Below are 24,289 nucleotides of genomic sequence, written 5' to 3' on the forward strand. Positions count from 1 at the left end.
AATATATTGCAATTAGTTGCACGTAGTAGTTTTTTTATCCCATTGATGGGCAATAGAATTTCAAAGTTGACGCTTATACATTTCCTTCATTGTTAAATACTGACCTCTAGCGGTTATTTAGAGGATAAAGCAGCGAGATGCTGGGCCCCAGCCCAGAGGGAGGAGGGAGGTGCTGATGCTGATGCAGTGTGGAAGAGAAGAGCGCAGAGCAACGTGCAGGATGATGCGGTGGTTTCTCAATTCCGTGGCACTCGTCTCTTCTGAAGGGTCGGCTTTACCTATCTACTTGTAAATTATATTTTAGTAGGATATATTTTTTTCATCCAAGACTGTCTTCGGAACAATATTTTGCATTCTGATCGGAATGGACGACTGCAGTTGATTTCTCTGTCTCAACTAAATGCCCATGGCGTAGCGAACTAGAGGCACTTTGGGTGAAGGACGCGTTGGTTTATTGACAGTCATTCAACAGATAAAAACAATCCTCGGATCACAAGTTTATCTGGATATCTGCTTGCCTGGATAGAACGCAACCATGGCGGATGCTGCAGCCGAATACGGCGTGAAAGTAATGTGCCGATTCAGGCCACTAAATGAATCCGAAATAACAAGAGGAGACAAATATATCCCCAAATTTAAAGAAGACGACACCGTGGTTATAACTGTAAGTGCTGCATCTAATAGTTAATTTATCTGCTGTGTAGGTAAGTATTGTTGCCTTAACTAGACAACTCGAACACCATCAAAACGCGCAGAGGAAATGTGCAATGCAGTGAGCATTTCCAATAGAGAGCGCCCAATGCATTGACTGAATCTTTACACACAGCACATTGAATTGTAGCCTATTGAAAAAAAAAATTATGTGGCAACTTCCACAAACATCGCAAAAATGTTTGTGACCCTCTGCAGAGCATTTGTTGGTAGCCTATATGTTTTGATTGTGTTGCGCTGTAGCTTTCTCCAGCGGCAGCTGATGGCCTCAGATGGAGTATTGGGAATTGTTGCCGGAGAGAGACAGTGGCCGGGTGCTGTTGCCAGAGAGGCAGATTGTGCTTTGACACTGCTGTGATGCAGTATTCACTCTGCTGAGATGGCAGATTCCAGGTGGCTAACATTCTGTTCTTCTCTGTCTAAGCTCTGTCACCTGTGGTGAATGCAAGCTGAGCTGCACTCATAATAGGACAATTAACAACATTGAAATAAGGCATTTCCTCTCATTCTACTAACTATAAAGCACACATAGCCTATACCTTGAATGTATTAATTGGATTGAATCTAATAGGATTTATTTAAAGTTCCCATTTTAAAAGTGGCAAGCCTGTTAAATTGATGTACAGTAGTTGGATAACTGGCTTGGCTTGAATGATTCAGGTTTTCAGCTGGTGGCAAGGGAGACATCTGCACTTCTCCAGTGGTGGACACCCCTTCAAATTAGTGGATTCGGGTATTTCAGCCACACCCGTTGCTGACAGGTGTATAAAATCGAGCACACAGCCATGCAATCTCCATAGACAGCTCAGTGACTTTCAACGTGGCTGAAGGTGGCATCATAGGATGCCACCTTTCCTATAAGTCCGTTCGTAAAATTCCTGCCCTGTAAGTGCTGTTATTATGAAGTGGAAACATCTAGGAGCAACAAGGGCTCAGCCACGAAGTGGTAGGCCACACAAGCTCACAGAACGGGACCACCAAGTGCTAAATCGAGTAGCATGTAAAAAATAGTCTGTACTCTGTTGCAACACTCACTACCGAGTTCCAAACTGCCTCTGGAAGCAACATCAGCACAAGAACTGTTCATCATGAAATGGGTTTCCATGGCCGAGCAGCTGCACACAAGCCTAAGATTAACATCTGCATTGCTAAGCGTCGGCTGGAGTGGTGTAAAGCTCACCGCCATTGGACTCTGGAGCAGTGGAAACGCGTTCTCTGGAGTGATGAATCAAGCTTCACCATCTGGCAGTCCGATGGACGAATCTGGGTTTGGCGGATGCCAGAAGAACGCTGCCTGCCCGAATGCATAGTGCCAACTGTAAAGTTTGGTGGAGGAGGAATAATGGTCTGGGGCTGTTTGTCATTGGTCGGGCTAGGCCCCTTAGTTCCAGTGAAGGGAAATCTTAATGCTACAGCATACAATGACATTCTAAACGATTCTGTACTTCCAACTTTGTGGCAACAGTTTGGGGAAGGCCCTTTCCTGTTTCAGCATGACAATGCTCCGTGCACAAAGCGAGGTCCATACAGAAATGGTTTGTCGAGATCGGTGTGGAAGAACTTGACTGGCCTGCACAGAGCCCTGACCTCAACCCCATCGAACATCTTTGGGATGAATTGGAACACCGACTGCAAGCCAGGCCTAATCGCCCAACATCAGTGCCCGACCTCACTAATGCTCTTGTGGCTAAATGGAAGCAAGTCCCCGCAGCAATGTTCCAACATCTAGTGGAAAGCCTTCCCAGAAGAGTGGAGGCTGTTATAGCAGCAAAGGGGGGACCAACTCCATATTAATGCCCGTGATTTTGAAACGAGATGGTTGACGAGCAGGTGTCCACATACCTTTGGTCATGTAGTACAGTTCTAATCTAGATCTTTTGTAAGAATCTAAAGGTCTTATTTTGCGTGCTCCGTTGTATTAGAATGAGGTCTTGTGTACAGAAAGCCTACACAGTTATCATCACAATAGCTTGTCTCTCTGTTAACAGTATCTGACTACAGGCTCCTCCCCTTGCTCAACAGCCGTTCAGCGTTCATGTATTATTCATAAGGTTGTATGCCATCATAAAGAAACATTGTGTCAGTGTGTGTTAAGGAAGTCCACTGTATACCACATATTTACCTAATATAATATGAAATTGAGGCCTAATGCAGTTGTGTATTATGAAGGCCTATGAGATCTCGCGTCAATCACTTTAGTTCCAGAGAAAGAACAGAAGCCTCTGTTTAAAGCAGGAGGCCTACTAGCTGGTACAGACATCTCTTCATTCTCCTGTAGCCTGCAGACAGCTCAGCTGGTACAGACATCTCCTCCCTCATTCAGCTGCTGACAGGCTGGTTGTCAAGTGAGGGAAGCCTTGTCCTGTGTTGTGTCCGTCACCGTAGACCAGGCTGGATCGTGTTGATTAAACCTGCTGCTTGTAGCTCTATTGTAATTGTCTCACAAACTCTGCTGCTGATTATTGATTACCATTCACAAGCTCTGCTATTGATTACCATTCACAAGCTCTGCTAATGATGATTGATTGCCATTCAAAAGCTCTGCTACTGATTATTGATTACCATTCACAAGCGCTGCTATTAATTATTGATTACCATTCACAAACTGCTATTGATGATTGATTAACATTCACAACCTCTGCTATTGATTATTCATTACCATTCACAAGCTGTACTATTGATTATTGATTACCATTCACAAACTCTGCTATTGATTATTGATTACCATTCACAAGCTGTACTATTAATTATTCATTACCATTCACAAACTCTGCTATTGATTATTGATTACCATTCACAAACTGCTATTGATTATTGATTACCATTCACATCCTCTGCTATTGATTATTGAGTACCATTCACAAGCACTGCTATTGATTAGTGAGTACCATTCACAATCGCTGCTATGGATTATTGAGTACCATTCACATAATGTTGTTGCTCCCATTTACCCATCGCTCTTTCCCATAGAGCTCTGTAGTCACTGTGCATCTCTTTTGTCTGTTGTGGACAGGGTAAACCATATGTCTTTGACCGCGTCCTGCCTCCCAACACAGCCCAGGAGCAGGTCTACGATGCCTGTGCCAAACAGATTGTTAAAGGTAGGCGAACCCTAAACAGATTGCTAAAGGTAGGCTAGCCCTACCAGCTGGTGAGTCCTTACCCTTGTGGAATACGTGTTATTATGTCTGATCCACATTCCTTGTGTACAGTGCATTCTGAAAGTATTCAGACCCCTTGACCTTTTCCACATTTTGTTATGTTACAGTCTTATTCTAAAATGGATGAAATAAAAATGTTTCCTCATCAATCTACACACAATACCCCATAATGATAAAGCGAAAACAGGTTTTTCTAAATTTTAGCAAATTTATTACAAATAAAAAAACAGAAATACCTTATTTACATAAGTATTCAGACCCTTTGCTATGAGACTCGAAATTGAGCTCAGGTTCATCCTGTTTCCATTGATCATCCTTGAGATGTTTCTACAACTTGATTGGAGTCCACCTGTGGTAAATTCAATTGATTGGACATGATTTGGAAAGGCACACACCAGTATATATAAGTTCCCACAGTTGACTTTGCATGTCAGAGCAAAAACCAAGCCATGAGGTCGAAGGAATTGTCCCTAGAGCTCCGAGACAGGATTGTGTCGAGGCACAGATCTGTGGAAGGGTACCAAACAATTTCTGCAGCATTGAAGGTCCCTAAGAACACAGTGGCCTCCATCATTCTTAAATGGAAGAAGTTTGGAACCCCCAAGACTCTTCTTAGAGCTGGCTGTCCGGCCAAACTGAGAAATCAGGGGAGAAGGGCCTTGGTCAGGGAGGTGACCAAAAACCAGATGGTCACTCTGACAGAGCGCCAGAGTTCCTCTGCGGAGATGGGAGAACCTTCCAGAAGGACAACCATCTCTGCAGCACTCCACCAATCAGGCCTTTATTGTGGAGTGGCCAGACGAAAGCCACTCTTCAGTAAAAGGCACATGACAGCCCAGTTGGAGTTTGCCAAAAGGCACCTAAAGACACGATTCTCTGGTCTGATGAAACCAAGATTGAACTCTTTGGCCCGAATGCCAAGCGTCACATCTGGAGGAAACTTGGTACCATCCCTATGGTGAAGCATGATGGTGGCAGCATCATGCTGTGGGGGATGTTTTTCAGTGGCAGGGACTGGGAGACTAGTCAGGATCGAGGGATAGATGAATGGAGCAAAGTACAGAGAGATCCTTGATGAAAACCTGCTCCAGAGCGCTCAGGACCTCCGACTGGGGCTAAGGTTCACCTTCCAACAGGACAACGACCCTAAGCACACAGCCAAGACAATGCAGGAGTGGCTTCGGGACAACATTTACATTTTAGTCATTTAGCAGACGTTCTAATCCAGAGCGATTAGGGTTAAGTGCCTTGCTTAAGGGCACATCGACAGATTTTTCACCTAGTCGGCTCGGGGATTAGAACCAGTGACCTTTCGATTACTGGCACAACGCTCTTACCCACTAAACTACCAAGTCTCTGAATGTCCTTGAGTGGCACAGCCAGAGGCCAAACTTGAACCCGATGGATCATCTCTGGAGAGACCTGAAAATAACTGTGCAGTGATGCTCCCTATCCAAACTGACAGAGCTTGAGAGTATCTGCAGAGAAGAATGGGAGAAACTCCCCAAATACAGGTGTGCCAAGCTTTTAGCATCATACCCAACGGGCTCGGGAGGCAAATGTTGAGTCATGTGTCCTCCGAAACATGACCCGCCAAACCGCGCTTCTTAACACCTGCCCGCTTAACCCGGAAGCCAGCTGCACCAATGTGTTGGAGGAAACACAGTACAACTGCCGACCGGGGTCAGCGTGCAGGCGCCCGGCCCGCCACAAGGAGTCGCTAGAGCGCGATGAGCCAAGTTAAACCCTCACCGGCCGAACTCTCTCCTAACCCAGACGACGCTGGGCCAATTGTGCGCCGACCTATGGGACTCCCGATCACGGCCGGTTGTGATACAGTCCGGGATCGAACCCGGGTCTGTAGTGAGGCCTCACTGCGATGCCTTTGACCACTGTGCCACTCGGGAGGCCTCAGTTTTTTATTTTTTATAAATGTGCAAAAATCTCTAAAAACCTGTTTTTGCTTTGTCATTATGGGGTATTGTGTGTAGATTGATGAGAAAAAACAATTGAATCCATTTTAGAAAAAGGCTGTAACGGAACAAAATGTGGAAAAAGTCAAGGGGTCTGAATACTTTCCGAATGCATTGTATGTGTGTTGTCCGGCGGGTCGGAAAAAAACACAAGACCGCAAAAATACAAATGTTTTGTTTCACAAAGGACAAATAAAGTTTAACTGTATTGTATTGTATTCACACAGACGTCCTGGGAGGATACAATGGAACCATCTTTGCCTATGGACAGACCTCCTCGGGGAAGACCCACACCATGGAGGTCAGCGTGATTCTCTGTAGTAATAGTACCTGCGTAAATGAAGAGAAATATGAAATATATGATCTATACTATATGTTGTAGGTATGCCCTAAGAACACGGCACCAAGCCTACTGCACTCATTATTCTCAGACAGTTCAGCAGAGCGGTTTCTGACATTATATTTCACTGGAAGTCAGTCCAGCCTTTCTAAGAGCATTAAACCCCATCAGATCAGTTAGTGAGGCAGACATACATTACGTGATTTTATTACTCTCTGAGACTGAATTGATTTAGGATGAGATTATGGTACTGTAGTGTGAGTGATTAGAAGAACTGGGCCCCCCAACGCTATAGGTTGCATTTGTCCTCGGGAAATGAATTACTTTTTATTAAAGTGGCAAGGATCAGCTAAAGCCAGCAGTAGATAGAGTACAGTATATAGAACAGCTGCTTCTTGGGGTATAGATGTATATTATATAGAACTGCTGTAGATATTCAGTGTATATAGAACAGCTGGCTATAAGGGATGTTTTCCGGACCCCAAGACTATTTAGTGATAATAATCAGTATTGAGTGTGATGTGATTTATTTTTCCTCATCGCAGGGCAAGCTCCATGACCCACAGCTGATGGGCATCATCCCACGCATCGCTCACGACATCTTTGATCACATCTACTCAATGGACGAGAACCTTGAGTTCCACATCAAGGTATTAAATTGTTCAATTCAACTTTATTTATCCCCTCGGGGGCCATTAAGAAAGGCAAAGTCAGTCTACAAGTATCAAATCAATTTCAACACGATGTCTGGTCATCAAAATGTACAAAAAGAGGAATGAATCCAAAACTGAAACAGTGTGGTGGTTTCCATCCCCTCCAGTATTCTCATGTTGATACCTACACACCTGGAACAGACACTATTTGGTGTAAAGGACCTTTAAAGATCGCAGGCGGCTTCCTACCATTTCTATGGTCATCAAAATGTACACTGTATTGATTCCTGTTTTCTTGTGCAGGTCTCGTATTTTGAAATCTACCTGGACAAGATCCGAGACTTACTAGATGGTAAGAAGACCTCATGTTCTGTTGGATGGACTTCAAAAAGAGAAGTATTTTGAAGATGAACAGAGATCATTTTAGACAGATCATAACGGGGGGCGGCAGGTAGCCTAGCAGTTAAGTGCGTTGGGCCAGGAACCGAAAGGTCGCTGGTTCGAATCCCAGAGGTGGCGAGTTTGAAAAATCTGCCGTTCTGCCCTTGAGCAAGGCAGTTAACCCCCAACAACAACTGCCCCCCCCCCCCCCCCCGCACCTCTCTGATTCAGACACATTTCAGTTGTACAACTGACTAGGTATCCTTTTCTAACGACTCACTTTCCTCTTTTCCAGTGTCGAAGACCAACCTGGCTGTGCATGAGGACAAGAACAGAGTTCCCTATGTCAAGGTGAGCAGTACAGATGGTTGGGTAACACATTCTGCAGGTATAATGCTTTATTACTTGTCATAAGCATGTATCAGCCTTTTATAATGTCTTATTATGAGGCTTATATGTTATAGCAATCAGAAAAGGCACCAACCTGTTAAAGCTGTGATGATGTGATCCTGTCCCAGGGTTGTACAGAGCGCTTTGTATCCAGTCCAGAGGAGGTCATGGATGTCATCGATGAGGGAAAGGCCAACCGGCACGTGGCTGTGACAAGTATGTTGTGTGTCTCTTCAATCAATCAATCACATTTATTTATGAAGCCCTTCTTAGATCAATAGTTGTGTAAAAGTGTTTAACAGTATCCCGACCTAGAAGGGTGTATCATTGCTATTATAAGATGTACTTCTTCTATAATATATACTTCTTCTATAAGATATACTTCTTCTATAATATATAAATGACTTATTCTATAATATATACTTCTTCTATAAGATATACTTCTTCTATAATATATACTTATTCTATAAGATATACTTCTTCTATAAGATATACTTCTTCTATAATATATACTTCTTCTATAAGATATACTTCTTCTATAAAATATACTTCTTCCATAAGATATACTTCTTCTATAATATATACTTCTTCTATAATATATACTTCTTCTATAAGATATACTTCTTCCATAAGATATACTTCTTCAATAATATATACTTCTTCAAAAATATATACTTCTTCAATAATATATACTTCTTCTATAAGATATACTTCTTCCATAAGATATACTTCTTCAATAATATATACTTCTTCTATAATATATACTTCTTCTATAATATATACTTCTTCTATAAGATATACTTCTTCAATAATATAGACTTCTTCAATAATATATACTTCTTCAATAATATAGACTTCTTCAATAATATATACTTCTTCTATAAGATATACTTCTTCCATAAGATATACAGTGAGGGAAAAAAGTATTTGATCCCCTGCTGATTTTGTACGTTTGCCCACTGACAAAGAAATGATCAGTCTATCATTTTAATGGTAGGTTTATTTGAACAGTGAGAGACAGAATAACAACAACAAAATCCAGAAAAACGCATGTCGAAAATGTTATAAATTGATTTGCATTTTAATGAGGGAAATAAGTATTTGACCCCCTCTCAATTAGAAAGATTTCTGGCTCCCAGGTGTCTTTTATACAGGTAACGAGCTGAGATTAGGAGCACACTCTTAAAGGGAGTGCTCCTAATCTCAGCTTGTTACCTGTATAAAAGACACCTGTCCACAGAAGCAATCAATCAATCAGATTCCAAACTCTACACCATGGCCAAGACCAAAGAGCTCTCCAAGGATGTCAGAGACAAGATTGTAGACCTACACAAGGCTGGAATGGGCTACAAGACCATCGGCAAGCAGCTTGGTGAGAAGGTGACAACAGTTGGTGCGATTATTCGTAAATGGAAGAAACACAAAATAACTGTCAATCTCCCTCGGCCTGGGGCTCCATGCAAGATCTCACCTCGTGGAGTTGCAATGATCATGAGAACGGTGAGGAATCAGCCCAGAACTACACGGGAGGATCTTGTCAATGATCTCAAGGCAGCTGGGACCATAGTCACCAAGAAAACAATTGGTAACACACTACGCCGTGAAGGACTGAAATCCTGCAGTGCCCGCAAGGTCCCCCTGCTCAAGAAAGCACATATACAGGGCCGTCTGAAGTTTGCCAATGAACATCTGAATGATTCAGAGGAGAACTGGGTGAAAGTGTTGTGGTCAGATGAGACCAAAATCGAGCTCTTTGGCATCAACTCAACTCGCCGTGTTTGGAGGAGGAGGAATGCTGCCTATGACCCCAAGAACACCATCCCCACCGTCAAACATGGAGGTGGAAACATTATGCTTTGGGGGTGTTTTTCTGCTAAGGGAACAGGACAACTTCACTGCATCAAAGGGACGATGGACGGGGCCATGTACTGTCAAATCTTGGGTGAGAACCTCCTTCCCTCAGCCAGGGCATTGAAAATGGGTCGTGGATGGGTATTCCAGCATGACAATGACCCAAAACACACGGCCAAGGCAACAAAGGAGTGGCTCAAGAAGAAGCACATTAAGGTCCTGGAATGGCCTAGCCAGTCTCCAGACTTTAATCCCATAGAAAATCTGTGGAGGGATCTGAAGGTTCGAGTTGCCAAACGTCAGCCTCGAAACCTTAATGACTTGGAGAAGATCTGCCAAGAGGAGTGGAACATAATCCCTCCTGAGATGTGTGCAAACCTGGTGGCCAACTACAAGAAACGTCTGACCTCTGTGATTGCCAACAAGGGTTTTGCCACCAAGTACTAAGTCATGTTTTGCAGAGGGGTCAAATACTTATTTCCCTCATTAAAATGCAAATCAATTTATAACATTTTTGACATGCGTTTTTCTGATTTTTTTGTTGTTATTCTGTCTCTCACTGTTCAAATAAACCTACCATTAAAATGATAGACTGATCATGTCTTTGTCAGTGGGCAAACGTACAAAATCAGCAGGGGATCAAATACTTTTTTCCCTCACTGTACTTCTTCAATAATATATACTTCTTCAATAATATATACTTCTTCTATAATATATACTTCTTCTATAAGATATACTTATTTTGTCCGTGTTCATAGACATGAATGAGCACAGTTCCAGAAGCCACAGCATCTTCCTGATCAACATCAAACAAGAGAATGTGGAAACAGAGAAGAAACTGTCAGGGAAGTTATACCTGGTGGATCTGGCTGGTAGTGAGAAGGTAAATCAGTATGACGGTAAAGACAGACTCCAACAAACCACCAGAACTTTACAACTGTTTATAACTTGTATCACAACTGTGTTATAACTCTAGGCTTGTCTGATGACGACGCCAATGAACTGCCATAACTTGTGTTAGAACTGTGCAATGATTGTGTTATAATGTGTTATAACTCCCAGCTTGTCAGTCAGGCGTAAGATGCTGAAGACAGACCCCCAACAAACGAATTGTGATATGACTGTTATAACTGTTTTATAATGTGTTATAACTCCAGGCCTGTCAGTTATAAGATGCTGCAGCATTGTGTGGCCTCTCTCCCCTGCTGACAGCCTTTTCTCTCTTTAAGGTCAGTAAGACAGGTGCTGAAGGAGCCGTGTTGGACGAAGCTAAAAATATCAATAAGTCCCTCTCCGCTCTGGGGAATGTCATCTCTGCTCTGGCTGAGGGGACAGTGAGTTCTCTATAAATATTACCCTTACCCTTCTCTCTTTAATATAGTGACATCAGCAGGGATTACTGAATACTTTGCATATGTGAAATTGAAATAATGCAAAAACAATACAGTCGTGGTCAAAAGTTTTGAGAATGACACAAGTATTGGTCTTCACAAAGTTCGCTGCTTCAGTGTTTTTAGATATTTTTGTCAGATGTTACTATGGTATACTGAAGTATAATTACAAGCATTCCATAAGTGTCAAAAGCATTTATTGACAATTATATTACGTTTATGCAAAGAGTCAATATTTGCAGTGTTGACCCTTCTTTTTCAAGACCTCTTGCAATCCGCCCTGGCATGCTGTCAATTAACTTCTGAGCCACATCCTGACTGATGGCAGCCCATTCTTGCATAATCAATGCTTGGAGTTTGTCAGAATTTGTGGGTTTTTGTTTGTTTGAGGATCGACCACAAGTTCTCAATGGGATTAAGGTCTGGGGAGTTTCCTGGCCATGGACCCAAAATGTCGATGTTTTGTTCCCCGAGCCACTTAGTTATCACTTTTGCCTTATGGCAAGGTGCTCCATCATGCTGGAAAAGGCATTGTTCGTCACCAAACTGTTCTTGGATGGTTGGGAGAAGTTGCTCTCGGAGGATGTATTGGTACCATTCTTTATTCATGGCTGTGTTCTTAGGCAAAATTGTGAGTGAGCCCACTCCCTTGCCTGAGAAGCAACCCCACACATGAATGGTCTCAGGATGCTTTACTGTTGGCATGACACAGGACTGATGGTAGCGCTCACCTTGTCTTCTCCGGACAAGCTTTTTTCCGGATGCCCCAAACAATCGGAAAGGGGATTCATCAGAGAAAATGACTTTACCCCAGTCCTCAGCAGTCCAATCCCTGTACCTTTTGAAGAATATCAGTCTGTCCCTGATGTTTTTCCTGGACAGAAGTGGCACCAGGCACTCCTCCAAATGTCTTCGCCTCACTGTGCGTGCAGATGCACTCACACCTGCCTGCTGCCATTCCTGAGCAAGTTCTGCACTGGTGGTGCCCCGATCCTGCAGCTGAATCAACTTTAGGAGACAGTCCTGGCGCTTGCTGGACTTTCTTGGGCGCCCTGAAGCCTTCTTCACAACAATTGAACCTCTCTCCTTGAAGTTCTTGATGATCCGATAAATGGTTGATTTAGGTGCAATCTTACTAGCAGCAATATCCATGCCTGTGAAGCCCTTTTTGTGCAAAGCAATGATGACGGTATGCGTTTCCTTGCAGGTAACCATGGTTAACAGAGGAAGAACAATGATTTCAAGCACCACCCTCCTTTTAAAGCTTCCAGTCTGTTATTCTAACTCAATCAGCATGACATAGTGATCTCCAGCCTTGTCCTAGTCAACACTCTCACCTGTGTTAACGAGAGAATCACTGACATGATGTCAGCTGATCCTTTTGTGGCAGGGCTGAAATGCAGTGGAACTGTTTTTGGGGGATTAAGTTCATTTTCATGGCAAAGAGGGACTTTGCAATTAATTGCAATTCATCTGATCACTCTTCATAACATTCTGGAGTATATGCAAATTGCCATCATAAAAACTGAGGCAGCAGACTTTGTGAAAATTAATATTTGTGTCATTCTCAAAACTTTTGACCACGACTGTAGACCAAAATGTGCTTTTGCTGAAAAAAGTTCTGCATCAGCAGTAAGGTCATGTTTTACCTCTGATCTGGCCCTGATGGATGCTGATAGGCCCTGATGGCTGATTGGTTATCTATGAGACTGTCTGCTGATAGGCCCTGATGGCTGATTGGTTATCTATGAGACTGTCTGCTGAAAGGCCCTGATGGCTGACTGGTTATCTATGAGGCTGTCTGCTGAAAGGCCCTGATGGTTAAATGATGTGTTGTTTGTTTTCAGAAAACCCACGTCCCGTATAGAGACAGCAAGATGACTCGTATCCTGCAGGACTCTCTAGGAGGGAACTGCAGGACTACCATCATCATCTGTGCATCTCCCTCTATCTACAACGAGTGTGAGACCAAGTCCACCCTCATGTTCGGACAGAGGTGGGTCAGCACCACTCTACAGTTTACCTAGTCTAGTGACAGACTACATTTACAACATAAGTCTACCCTCATGTTCAGACAGAGGTGAGCTGCACCAGACCCAGTTCCCCTATTTTATGTAAACAATTAAAGGTTTCCCATGGTAGATGGGCCGTCGTTAATCCAGCAGGATGCTGACAGTGACAGTTGATGATGAGTAGAGCTGGTGATTACCCAGTGTATTCCCTCCTGTTCAGTGCTTACTGAGGGGTTGCATAACAAGCCTCTGCTCTAAGTCTTTATCCAGATGATGAAGACATTGTTCATCCCTCTGACCTTTAGCTAAGTGTTACATCCATCCACTACCCTAAATTCTGATCCGGAGGGCTTTATCCTGCCTCCTGGCTGGACAGCAACAGTAGCATCAGTGGGAGTTAGCCTAGGCTGCTCTGTGTGTTAGAGAACACAGGGAACTTCCAGAACATTCTGACTCTGCTGCCCTGCCAGAGAACACAGGGGACATCCAGAACATTCTGACTCTGCTGCCCTGCCAGAGAACACAGGGGACATCCAGAACATTCTGACTCTGCTGCCCTGCCAGAGAACACAGGGGACATCCAGAACAATCTGTCTGTGTTGCCCGGCCAGAGAACACAGGAAACTTCCAGAACATTCTGACTCTGCTGCCCTGCCAGAGAACACAGGGGACATCCAGAACATTCTGACTCTGCTGCCCTGCCAGAGAACACAGGGGACATCCAGAACATTCTGACTCTGCTGCCCTGCCAGAGAACACAGGGGACATCCAGAACATTCTGTCTGTGTTGCCCTGCCAGAGAACACAGGAAACTTCCAGAACATTCTGACTCTGCTGCCCTGCCAGAGAACACCGGGGACATCCAGAATATTCTGTCTGTGTTGCCCTGCCAGAGAACACAGGGTACATCCAGAACATTCTGTGGAGAGGAGCTGATGGAGGTAGAACAGTAGGGGCTACAGAGCGATGTGCTGTGCTGTGGTGCGCTCCACTGCTCTGCACTGCCTGCACCCATGTGACCACCACTGCTGTCTGTGAGAAGAGGCTGAGAGGAGTTGGGCTTTACACGTCAGTCTACAGTACACGGCATGGCTAATTTGTCCCCGGTCACCTTCACAAGGGACAACTCCTGTCATATATCTCAGACCAGTTACTATATGCAGCTATCTGCCCACCCTGCTTCTTATTGGATCACCTCCTCCAGTTGTGTTGATTCAATGTTTATCCCATCTGTTCAGAGCTGTTCTGACAAAATATTATATTGTAGATAAGTGATGAGTAAATGAAGCCACAATGTCCTTTGGTGGATGAATTACAGCCCATTTGCCATGTACAAGTAGTGCTTTGCTGTATAGGGAATAGGGTGTGATTAGGAATCTGAGTGTGTGTGTCCCACCCTCCACACAGAGCCAAGACCATCAAGAACACAGTGTCTGTGAACCTGGAGCTGACTGCTGAGGAGTGGAAGAAGAAGTACGAGAAGGAGAAGGAGAAGAACAAGAGTCTGAAGAACGTCATCCACAGACTGGAGATGGAGCTCAACCGTTGGAGGAACGGTGAGGGAGGGAGATGGGGAGGTGGAGAGAGAGAGAGAGAGAGAGAGAGAGAGAGAGAGAGAGAGAGAGAGAGAGAGGTAAGAGAGAGAGAGAGAGGGGTAAGAGAGAGAGAGAGAGAGAGAGAGAGAGAGAGAGAGAGAGAGAGAGAGAGAGAGAGAGAGAGAGAGAGAGAGAGAGAGAGAGAGAGAGAGAGAGAGAGGAGAGAGAGAGAGGAGAGAGAGAGAGAGAGAGAGGAGAGAGAGAGAGAGAGAGAGAGAGAGAGAAGAGAGAGAGAGAGAGAGAGAGAGAGAGAGAGAGAGAGAGAGAGAGAGAGAGAGAGAGAGAGAGAGAGAGAGAGAGAGAGAGAGAGAGAGAATTGAAACCTTCATATGAATAGAGCCAGACTGAGTTAGTGTTCCCATGGTAGACATTGAGTGAATGAGTGCACATTTCAGGGAGAAGGTTAGAGAATCGGACCGCAGCTCATGTCTGATTATAGACCCAGACAACCAGTGTTCTAACCAGTGCCCCCTACTTGTCTGTCCCTGTCTCAGGTGAGAACGTCCCTGAGGAGGAGCAGCTGAGTGCTAAGGAGCAGAAGCACCTGGAGCCGTGTGACAACACTCCCATCATAGATAACATGGCTCCAGCTAACGGCCTGGTCCTGGTCGTCTCCACCGAGGAGAAGAGCAAGTACGAAGAGGACATCAGCAATCTGTACAAACAACTGGACGACAAGGTCAACCAGGGAAATCTAAGCAGACTAGATTAGAGAACTGAGTCAATTCATTTTGGAGCATACAATCTCAACATACATAAAGAATAACAGACATTAAAACACATGCATCAACATTAAATGGTTGGCTAGATTGGGCAGGAGTAGGAAGGGGTTGGATTTTTTAAGTCAAATTAATGTTTCCAACTATATTGTAAATGAAATGTAAATTGTTGCTTGTTTTGTTTGTGTCCCACAGGATGATGAGATCAACCCAGCAGAGCCAGCTGGCGGAGAAACTCAAGGAACAGATGTTGGACCAGGATGAGGTGACCAATCATGAACAACCTTATTTTCTCATCTTAAAGGGCAATGTCACTCAAAAACTTGATTTTGATACAGTACCAAAATGTTTTGCATGTCAGCAGTCAAGTTGTTAAGATATTGGACTTTCAAGAAGAATAGTGTCTCCTGCCACATCATGATGATGAGGCGTTTTGCATCATCATGATAATGTGGCTGGAGACACTTTTCTTCTTAAAAGTCCAATGTCTTGATGATGCTTTCAAATGGATGATATACATCTAAGGGGGATTCAACCAGGTTACATGGTGTGAATTTGTCTGTGTGTGTTCCCTTTTCCGTGTGTGTGTGTGTGTGTGTGTGTGTGTGCGTGTGTGTGTCCATGTGGGTCTCTCCTCAGCTGCTGGCGTCGACGAGAAGGGACTATGAGAAGATCCATGAGGATCTGTCTCGTCTGCAGACGGAGAACGAGGCTGCCAAGGAGGAGGTGAAGGAGAACATTATGAATGAATCCACATTATTATTATAGAATTATAAATTATTGTATCATTATTATGTTCTTATTATTCTAGGTGAAGGAGGTGCTGCAGGCGTTGGAGGAGCTGGCTGTGAACTACGACCAGAAGAGCCAGGAGGTGGAGAACAGGAGCCAGGCCAACGAACAGCTGCAGGATGAGCTGCAGCAGAAGACTGTGGGTCTATGGGCATGATGGGTGGGATAGAGAGGTCTATGGGCATGATGGGTGGGATAGAGAGGTCTATGGGCATGATGGGTGGGATAGAGAGGTATATGGGCATGATGGGTGGGATAGAGAGGTCTATGGGCATGATGGGTGGGATAGAGAGGTATATGGGCATGATGAGTGGGATAGAGAGGTCTATGGGCATGATGGGTGGGATAGAGAGGTATATGGGCATGATGGGTGGGATAGAGAGGTATATGGGCATGATGGGTGGAATAGAGAGGTCTATGGGCATGATGGGTGGGATAGAGAGGTCTATGGGCATGATGGGTGGGATAGAGAGGTATATGGGCATGATGGGTGGGATAGAGAGGTATATGGGCATGATGGGTGGGATAGAGAGGTCTATGGACATGATGGGTGGGATAGAGAGGTCTAGAGCAGTTCAGCCTTAGCTTATTTTTTGGTTTACCGTACCCCTAATGACATTTTGTTCTACCGAGGTACCCCTTAATGTGTGAGTGATCTATATACAGTACCAGTCAAAAGTTTGGACACACCTACTCATTCAAAGGTTTTTCTTTATTTTTACTATTTTCTACATTGTAGCATAATAGTGAAGACATCAAAACTATGAAATAACACACATGGAATCATGTAGTAACCAAAAAAGTGTTTAAAAAATCTAAATATATTTTAGATATTCTTCAAAGTAGCCACCCTTTGCCTTGATGACAGTTTTGCACACTCTTGGCATTCTCCCAACCAGCTTCATGAGGAATGCTTTTCCAAAAGTCTTGAAGCAGTTCCCACATATGTTGAGCACTTGTTGGATGCTTTTCCTTCACTCAGCTGTCCGACTCATCCCAAACCATCTCAATTGGGTTGAGGTCAGGTGATTGCGGAGGCCAGGTCATTCAAGGCACACTTAACCAGTGTGTCATTGTCCTGTTGAAAAACAAATGATAGTCCCACTAAGCGCAAACCAGATGGGATGGTGTATTGCTGCAGAATGGTGTGGTAGCCATGCTGGTTAAGTGTGCCTTGAATTCTAAATAAATCACTGACAGTGTCACCAGCAAAGCACCCCCACACCATCACACCTCCTCCTACATGCTTCATGGTGGGAACCACACATGCGGAGATCATCTGTTCACCTACTCTGCGTCTCACAAAGACACAGCGATTGGAACCAATAATCTCAAATTTGGACTCATCAGACCAAAGGACAGATTTCCACCGGTCTAATGTCCATTGCTCGTGTTTCTTGGCCCAAGCAAGTCTCTTCTTATTATTGGTGTCCTTTAGTAGTGGTTTCTTTGCAGTGACCATGAAGGCCTGATTCATGCAGTCTCCTCTGAACAGTTGATGTTGAGATGTGTCTGTTACTTGAATTCTGTGAAGCATTTATTTGGGCTGCAATTTCTGAGGTGTAGTTAACTCTAATGAACTTATCCTCTGCAGCAGAGGTAACTCTGGGTCTTTCTTTCCTGTGGCGGTCCTCATGAGAGACAGTTTCATCATAGCGCTTGATGGTTTTTGCGACTGCACTTGAAGAAACTTTCAAAGTTCTTGAGATTTTCCGGATTGACTGACCTTCATGTCTGTAAAGTAATGATGGACTGTCATTTCTCTTTGGTTATTTGAGCTGTTCTTGCCATAATATGGACTTGGTCTTTTACCAAATAGGGCTATCTTCAGTATACCACCCCTACCTTGTCACAAGACAACTGATTGGCTCAAACGCATTAAGAAGGAAAGAAATTCCACAAATTAACTTTTAACAAGGCACATCTGTTAATTGAAATGCATTCCAGGTGACTACCTCATGAAGCTGGTTGAGAGAATGCCAAGAGTGCTCAAAGCTGTCATCAAGTCAAAGGGTGGCTATTTTGAAGAATCTCAAATATAAAATATATTTTGATTTGTTTAACACTTTTTTGGTTACTACATGATTCCATATGTGTTATTTCATAGTTTTGATGTCTTCACCATTATTCTACAATGTAGAAAATAGTAAAAATAAAGAAAAACCCTGGAATGAGAAGGTGTGTCCAAACTTTTGACTGGTACTATACCTATGTTCTAATGAGTCTTTCCCAGATTCCCCTGTGGGTAGACCAGGTACTAGAACTGTATAGAGGGCGCAGTGGTCTAAGGCACTGCATCGCAGCGTGCTAGCTGTGCCACTAGAGATCCTGGTTCGAATCCAGGCTCTGTCGTAGCCGGCCGCGACCGGGAGACCCATGGGGCGGCGTACAATTGGCCCAGCGTCGTCCAGGGTAGGGGAGGGAATGGCCGGCAGGGGATGTAGCTCAGTTGGTAGAGCATGGCGTTTGCAACGCCAGGGTTGTGGGGTTCGATTCCCACAGGGGGCCAGTATAAACAAATAAAATAATGTATGCACTCACTAACTGTAAGTCGCTCTGGATAAGAGCATCTGCTAAATGACTGAAATATAAATGAAATGTTAATGATGGAGTGATGTACAACTGCTCCATGTATCTGATGTGTTCCCCAGACGGTCTTGTTGTCAGTTCAGAGGGAGCTGACCACGCTCCAGGAGCTCAGCGGACACCAGAAGAAGAGAGCTGCAGAGATCCTCCACCTGCTGCTCAGAGACCTCAGTGAGATAGGAGCCACCATGGGCACCAGCGACATCAAGGTGGTGAGGGGACCTACACAGCAGATATACATAGACACACATACAGTAGAAACACACACCAAACCAAATACAAACAGTCCCATTCACAACAGTCCTGTTAATTTAAAGGGTTGGAACATCGTTCACCTACTGTATGTAGCTAGCAAACCTCTCCACAACATACAACATGAGTCAGAGTTCATGCCCTTTAGTTTACTAACAGTATATCTTCCTCATAGACTGTTGTAATCATCCTGTTCATCCTCTAGGCTTTATTGAACTCTCTATTTAACTCTACAGTCTTCTTTTTCCTGTCTAGATGGCTGAAGGGAACGGTAACGGTGGAGTGATAGAGGAGGACTTCACCATGACCCGTCTCTACATCAGTAAGATGAAGTCAGAGGTCAAGTCTCTGGTGAACCGCTCCAAGCAGTTGGAAAGCGCCCAGGGTGACACCTCACGCAAGATGGCCACCAACGAGAAGGAGCTGGCTTCCTGTCAGCTGCTCATTTCCCAGGTAACAGAGGAGGGGCCAGGTTTCCCTATAATTGAGAAACATTCTAAAGGCAGACGCAGAAATGCTCTTCCATGATCCTATGTTGAGTCGCTGAATTTCTTTTCACTCTTTGCTGAAGCCCTACAAAATGGCGACACAGGGCTGTGTTCAGTAGGTGTGAAAACAGGAAAGGTTTTGAAACGCTGACCCTGTGTTGGTGTGTTCCGATGTAGCACCAGGCCAAGATCAAGTCCCTGACAGACTACATGCAGAACATGGAACAGAAGAAGAGACAGCTAGAGGAGAGTCAGGACGCTCTGACTGAGGAGCTGGCCAAGATGCACGCTCAGGGTGAGACATGTGCTCACGCTACACATTCCCTCTATCGACACCACTGCTTCCTTCATAACATGGTTAACATTGTTGTTCAACAGAGAAAATGCACGAGGTGTCAGTGGTGGACACAGAGAAGGAACACATCAGTAGACTGGAGGGTGAAGAGGAAATCAAGGTGATCAAACCCGTGATTAAGGCGTCCACAAGGTGGATCTGGAAGTAGTCTTAGGATGGTTATTCTGTTGGGGAAACAATCTGAAGTTGTACGCATGTGTTTGTGTGTCTCTGTGTGTGACCTCTGATCTGTCCTCCTGTCCGTCACGTAGAAGACCCTGGAACAGCAGATGGAGGCTCACAGAGAGGCCCACCAGAAGCAGCTGGCCCGACTCAGGGACGAGATCGAAGACAAACAGAGGATGCTGGATGAACTCACAGAGTGAGAAGCTATGTATACCGTCCGGCGACTCTCTGTGTTTGAGAACACTTTTCTAACTACAATTCATAAAGGCTTCATAGGGCATTCATAAAGGCTTCATAGGGCATTCATACATTCCTCATAAGCACTACATAAATGCTTCACAAATCCTTTACAGGCTGTCATAATACAGTACTAACTGAAAGGTGGTATAAAAGGTCATTACATCTGAAGCATCTATATAGGCCTTATAAAGAATTGATGAATGCTCTATAAAGCCTATGTAACGTCTACTGTTCTCTCCTCCTTTTCACCCTCTCCTCTCCCCCTCTCCTCTCCCCCCCTCCTCCTCCGTGTCTCCCCCTCTCCTCTCCCCCTCTCCTCTACCTCTCCTCTCCCCTCTCCTCCTCCGTGTCTCCCCTCTCCTCTCCCCCTCTCCTCTCCCCCTCTCCTCCTCCGTATCTCCCCCTCTCCTCTCCCCCTCTCCTCTACCTCTCCTCTCCCCCTCTCCTCTCCCCCTCTCCTCCTCCGTGTCTCCCCCTCTCCTCTCCCCCTCTCCTCCTCCGTGTCTCCCCCTCTCCTCTCCCCCTCTCCTCTACCTCTCCTCTCCCCCTCTCCTCTCCCCCTCTCCTCCTCCGTGTCTCCCCCTCTCCTCTCCCCCTCTCCTCCTCCGTGTCTCCCCCTCTCCTCTCCCCCTCTCCTCCTCCGTGTCTCCCCCTCTCCTCTCCCCCTCTCCTCTACCTCTCCTCTCCCCCTCTCCTCTACCTCTCCTCTCCCCCTCTCCTCTCCCCCTCTCCTCCTCCGTGTCTCCCCCTCTCCTCTCCCCCTCTCCTCCTCCGTGTCTCCCCCTCTCCTCTCCCCCTCTCCTCTACCTCTCCTCTCCCCCTCTCCTCTACCTCTCCTCTCCCCCTCTCCTCTACCTCTCCTCTCCCCCTCTCATCTCCCCCTCTCCTCCTCCGTGTCTCCCCCTCTCCTCTCCCCCTCTCCTCCTCCGTGTCTCCCCCTCTCCTCTCCCCCTCTCCCCCTCTCCTCTCCTCTCCCCCTCTCCTCCTCCGTGTCTCCCCCCTCTCCTCTCCCCCTCCCCTCTCCCCCTCTCCTCTCCCCCTCTCCTCCTCCGTGTCTCCCCCAGTCTGAACCAGGGCCTGGTGCTGGAGCAGAACAAGCTGCTGTCTGACCATGAGAAGCTGAAGGTGAAGGAACAGGAGACGGACGTGAAGCTCCAGAAGCTGGTCGTCTTCAACCAACAGAGGGAGCAGGCCAGACAGGACCTCAAGGGACTGGAGGAGACTGTGGTACGTCAAGGCTATGAATGACTGACTGACTGACTGGCTGACTGAATGAGTATAGCTATTCACTTCCTAAGTCTTGCAGATAAATCAATACATCATAGATGTCCATTTCAACATCTTACACTGAGTACAAGTGTCTTCTCTCTGTTTTGTCTTTAAAGGCCAAAGAGCTGCAGACTCTTCATAACCTACGCAGGCTCTTTGTTCAAGACCTCACAACACGCGTCAAGAAGGTAAGGAGATGTTTGCCCATGTAAGAGAGGCTGTGTATCAGAATGCCACCAACCTGTCAGCAGAATGTCAGAGATGCTCGTCTGAAGTCTGTTGTCTTTCAGTGATGACCTGTAGTCTGTAGACTGCGCTCTGTAGTCTGTAGTCTGTAGTCTTTCAGTGATGACCTGTAGTCTGGTCTGTGTGGATAGACTGACTGATGTTTCTGTCCTCTCCTGTTGTGTCCAGAGTGCAGAGCTGGACTGTGAGGATGGAGTGGGCAGCGCCGCCCAGAAACAGAAGATCTCCTTTCTGGAGAATAACCTGGAGCAGCTCACTAAAGTCCACAAGCAGGTACTGTACTGGGACATTATTAAGCAGGTACTGTACTGGGACATTATTAAGCAGGTACTGGGACTTTAGCTACTGTACTGGGACATTATTAAGCAGGTACTGTACTGGGACATTATTAACTCAGGTACTGTACTGGAACATTATTAAGCAGGTACTGTACTGGAACATTATTAAGCAGGTACTGTACTGGGACATTATTAAGCAGGTACTGTACTGGGACATTATTAACTCAGGTACTGTACTGGAACATTATTAAGCAGGTACTGTACTGGAACATTATTAAGCAGGTACTGTACTGGAGACATTTGAAACCCCACCTCTTTAAGGAATACCTGGGATAGGATAAAGTAATCCTTCTACCCCCCCCCCAAATTGTAAAGTGGTTATCCCACTGGCTATAGGGTGAACGCACCAATTTGTGAGTCGCTCTGGCTAAGAGCGTCTGCTAAATGACGTTAATGTGCCCTTGAGCAAGGCACTTAACCCTAATTGCTCCTGTAAGTCGCTCTGGATAAGAGCGTCTGCTAAATGACTAAAATGTAAATGTAAATGTAAATTATTAAGCAGGTACTGTACTGGGACATTATTAAGCAGGTACTGTACTGGGACATCTTTGCAGGTAGAGAAAATGTATCGTTTGATTGGTTCAAAATTATAGATACATTTGATTTGATTTATTAACATTCCTGCCCCCTTCTGGCTGTGTCCTTCTAGTTGGTGCGTGATAACGCGGACCTGCTCTGCAAGCTTCGTAAGCTGACCCTGATATCTCTGTTTCCCTCCCTCCCTCCCTTTCTCCCTCCCCCCCCCCCCCCTCCCTCCCTCCCTTTCTCCCTCCCTCCCTCCCTCCCTCCCTCCCTCCCTCCATCCATGTCTCCCCCATCTCCCTGCCTCCCCTCTCTCCCTCCCTCCCAGTTGGTGCGTGACAACGCGGACCTGCGCTGCGAGCTTCCCAAGCTGGAGAAGCGTCTGCGGGCCACGGCCGAGCGGGTCAAGGCCCTGGAGAATGCCCTGAAGGAGGCCAAGGAGAGCGCTATGAGGGACAGGAAACGCTACCAGCTAGAGGTGGACCGCATCAAGGAGGTCGTCAGGGCCAAGAACATGGCCAGGAGAGGAAACTCCGCTCAGATCGGTAAGGATGAAGGGAGGGAGGGAGGGAGGGGAGGGAGACAGGGAGGGAGGGAGAGAGGGATGGAAGGAAGGAAGGAAGGAAGGAAGGAAGGAAGGAAGGAAGGAAGGAAGGAAGGAAGGAAGGAAGGGAGGAAGGGAGGGAGGGGAGGGGAGGGGAGGATGGGTTAGGGGCGTGTGTGTGTGGGGGTGGCAGTGTGTGTTGGTATTGATGACTATGTTCTGTCTTCCAGCTAAGCCCATCCGACCAGGCCAACACCCCCTGTCTTCCCCTACAGTCATCAGGGGAGGAGGCCTGTACAGCCACAGCTACAACCACAGCACCAAGTAACCATGTAGAATGTAGACCCTGAGTCAGGAGTGCATGTATGGTAGGTACAGACTGTCCCATTCCCGGTAAGACCACTCTGCCCTCAACCTCCTGTCCTTCCTCTGGGTCTAGGAGTAAGACCACTCTGCCCTCAACCTCCTGTGATGTCCTTCCTCTGGGTCTAGGAGTAAGACCACTCTGCCCTCAACCTCCTGTGCTGTCCTTCCTCTGGGTCTAGGAGTAAGACCACTCTGCCCTCAACCTCCTGTTCTGTCCTTCCTCTGGGTCTAGGAGTAAGACCACTCTGCCCTCAACCTCCTGGCCTGTCCTTCCTCTGGGTCTAGGAGTAAGACCACTCTGCCCTCAACCTCCTGGCCTGTCCTTCCTCTGGGTCTAGGAGTAAGACCACTCTGCCCTCAACCTCCTGGCCTGTCCTTCCTCTGGGTCTAGGAGTAAGACCCTCTGAAAGGCCCTGTGGCATCTTTCATAGTTCTCACATACTGAATGTCTCACACAATCTCTCTCTCTCTCTCGCTCTCTTTTGTACAAATACATATATATTTCATTGTAGTGTTGTCTTGGAGGGGATTAGGTGTGCTGATAGAAGATCGAGTGTATATTACCGAGGGTGATATGTCGTCACTAAGAATCACATTGTATAGTATATGACAGTCACAGTAATGGAAACAGGATCTTTACTTGTTGTTGAAGAATCCTTTGCTTTGCCGACTGCATTAGGAATGTATGATAGTTCACCTAAAGATGTTAAAGTTCAGACTGGAATGATCGCCCACCTGCACTGTGTTTAGCACTATTTTCATTTACTTCAGTTATGATTAGCACATTGTTTTTGCTCTGCTGTATTGGTAAGCATATTGATAATGGTTTACCAATGCTTTTAGGGACATTTTATTCTTAAAAGAAGCTAAGTCTGAATGTAATGTTTTAATTCACGTACAAAGCAAGCTGTGCTCTATTTTAAATTATGCAACTGATTGTAATGACCAC

General features: G+C 45.6%; 1 protein-coding gene across 1 annotated transcript; it reads left to right on the top strand.

Moving 5' to 3' along the window:
- Positions 1-222: 222 nt before the first annotated feature.
- Positions 223-23,302, top strand: LOC311109477 (kinesin heavy chain-like; the record flags this gene model as incomplete). The annotated part of the gene is given in 26 exon segments (XM_084152393.1): positions 223-664; positions 3,725-3,812; positions 6,073-6,146; positions 6,731-6,835; positions 7,142-7,190; positions 7,515-7,570; positions 7,738-7,825; positions 10,219-10,343; positions 10,690-10,794; positions 12,699-12,847; positions 14,271-14,419; positions 14,953-15,137; positions 15,373-15,387; positions 15,389-15,442; positions 15,817-15,903; positions 15,989-16,108; positions 18,621-18,767; positions 19,063-19,260; positions 19,473-19,590; positions 19,674-19,750; positions 19,902-20,011; positions 21,120-21,282; positions 21,441-21,512; positions 21,739-21,843; positions 22,759-22,975; positions 23,205-23,302. Coding segments are annotated over 26 exon segments (2,883 nt in total). The 5' UTR covers positions 223-535.
- Positions 23,303-24,289: the final 987 nt, after the last annotated feature.

Source organism: Coregonus lavaretus (assembly GCF_964263955.1).
Source record: "Coregonus lavaretus genome assembly, chromosome: 35".
Classification (NCBI taxonomy): Eukaryota; Metazoa; Chordata; class Actinopteri; order Salmoniformes; family Salmonidae; genus Coregonus; species Coregonus lavaretus.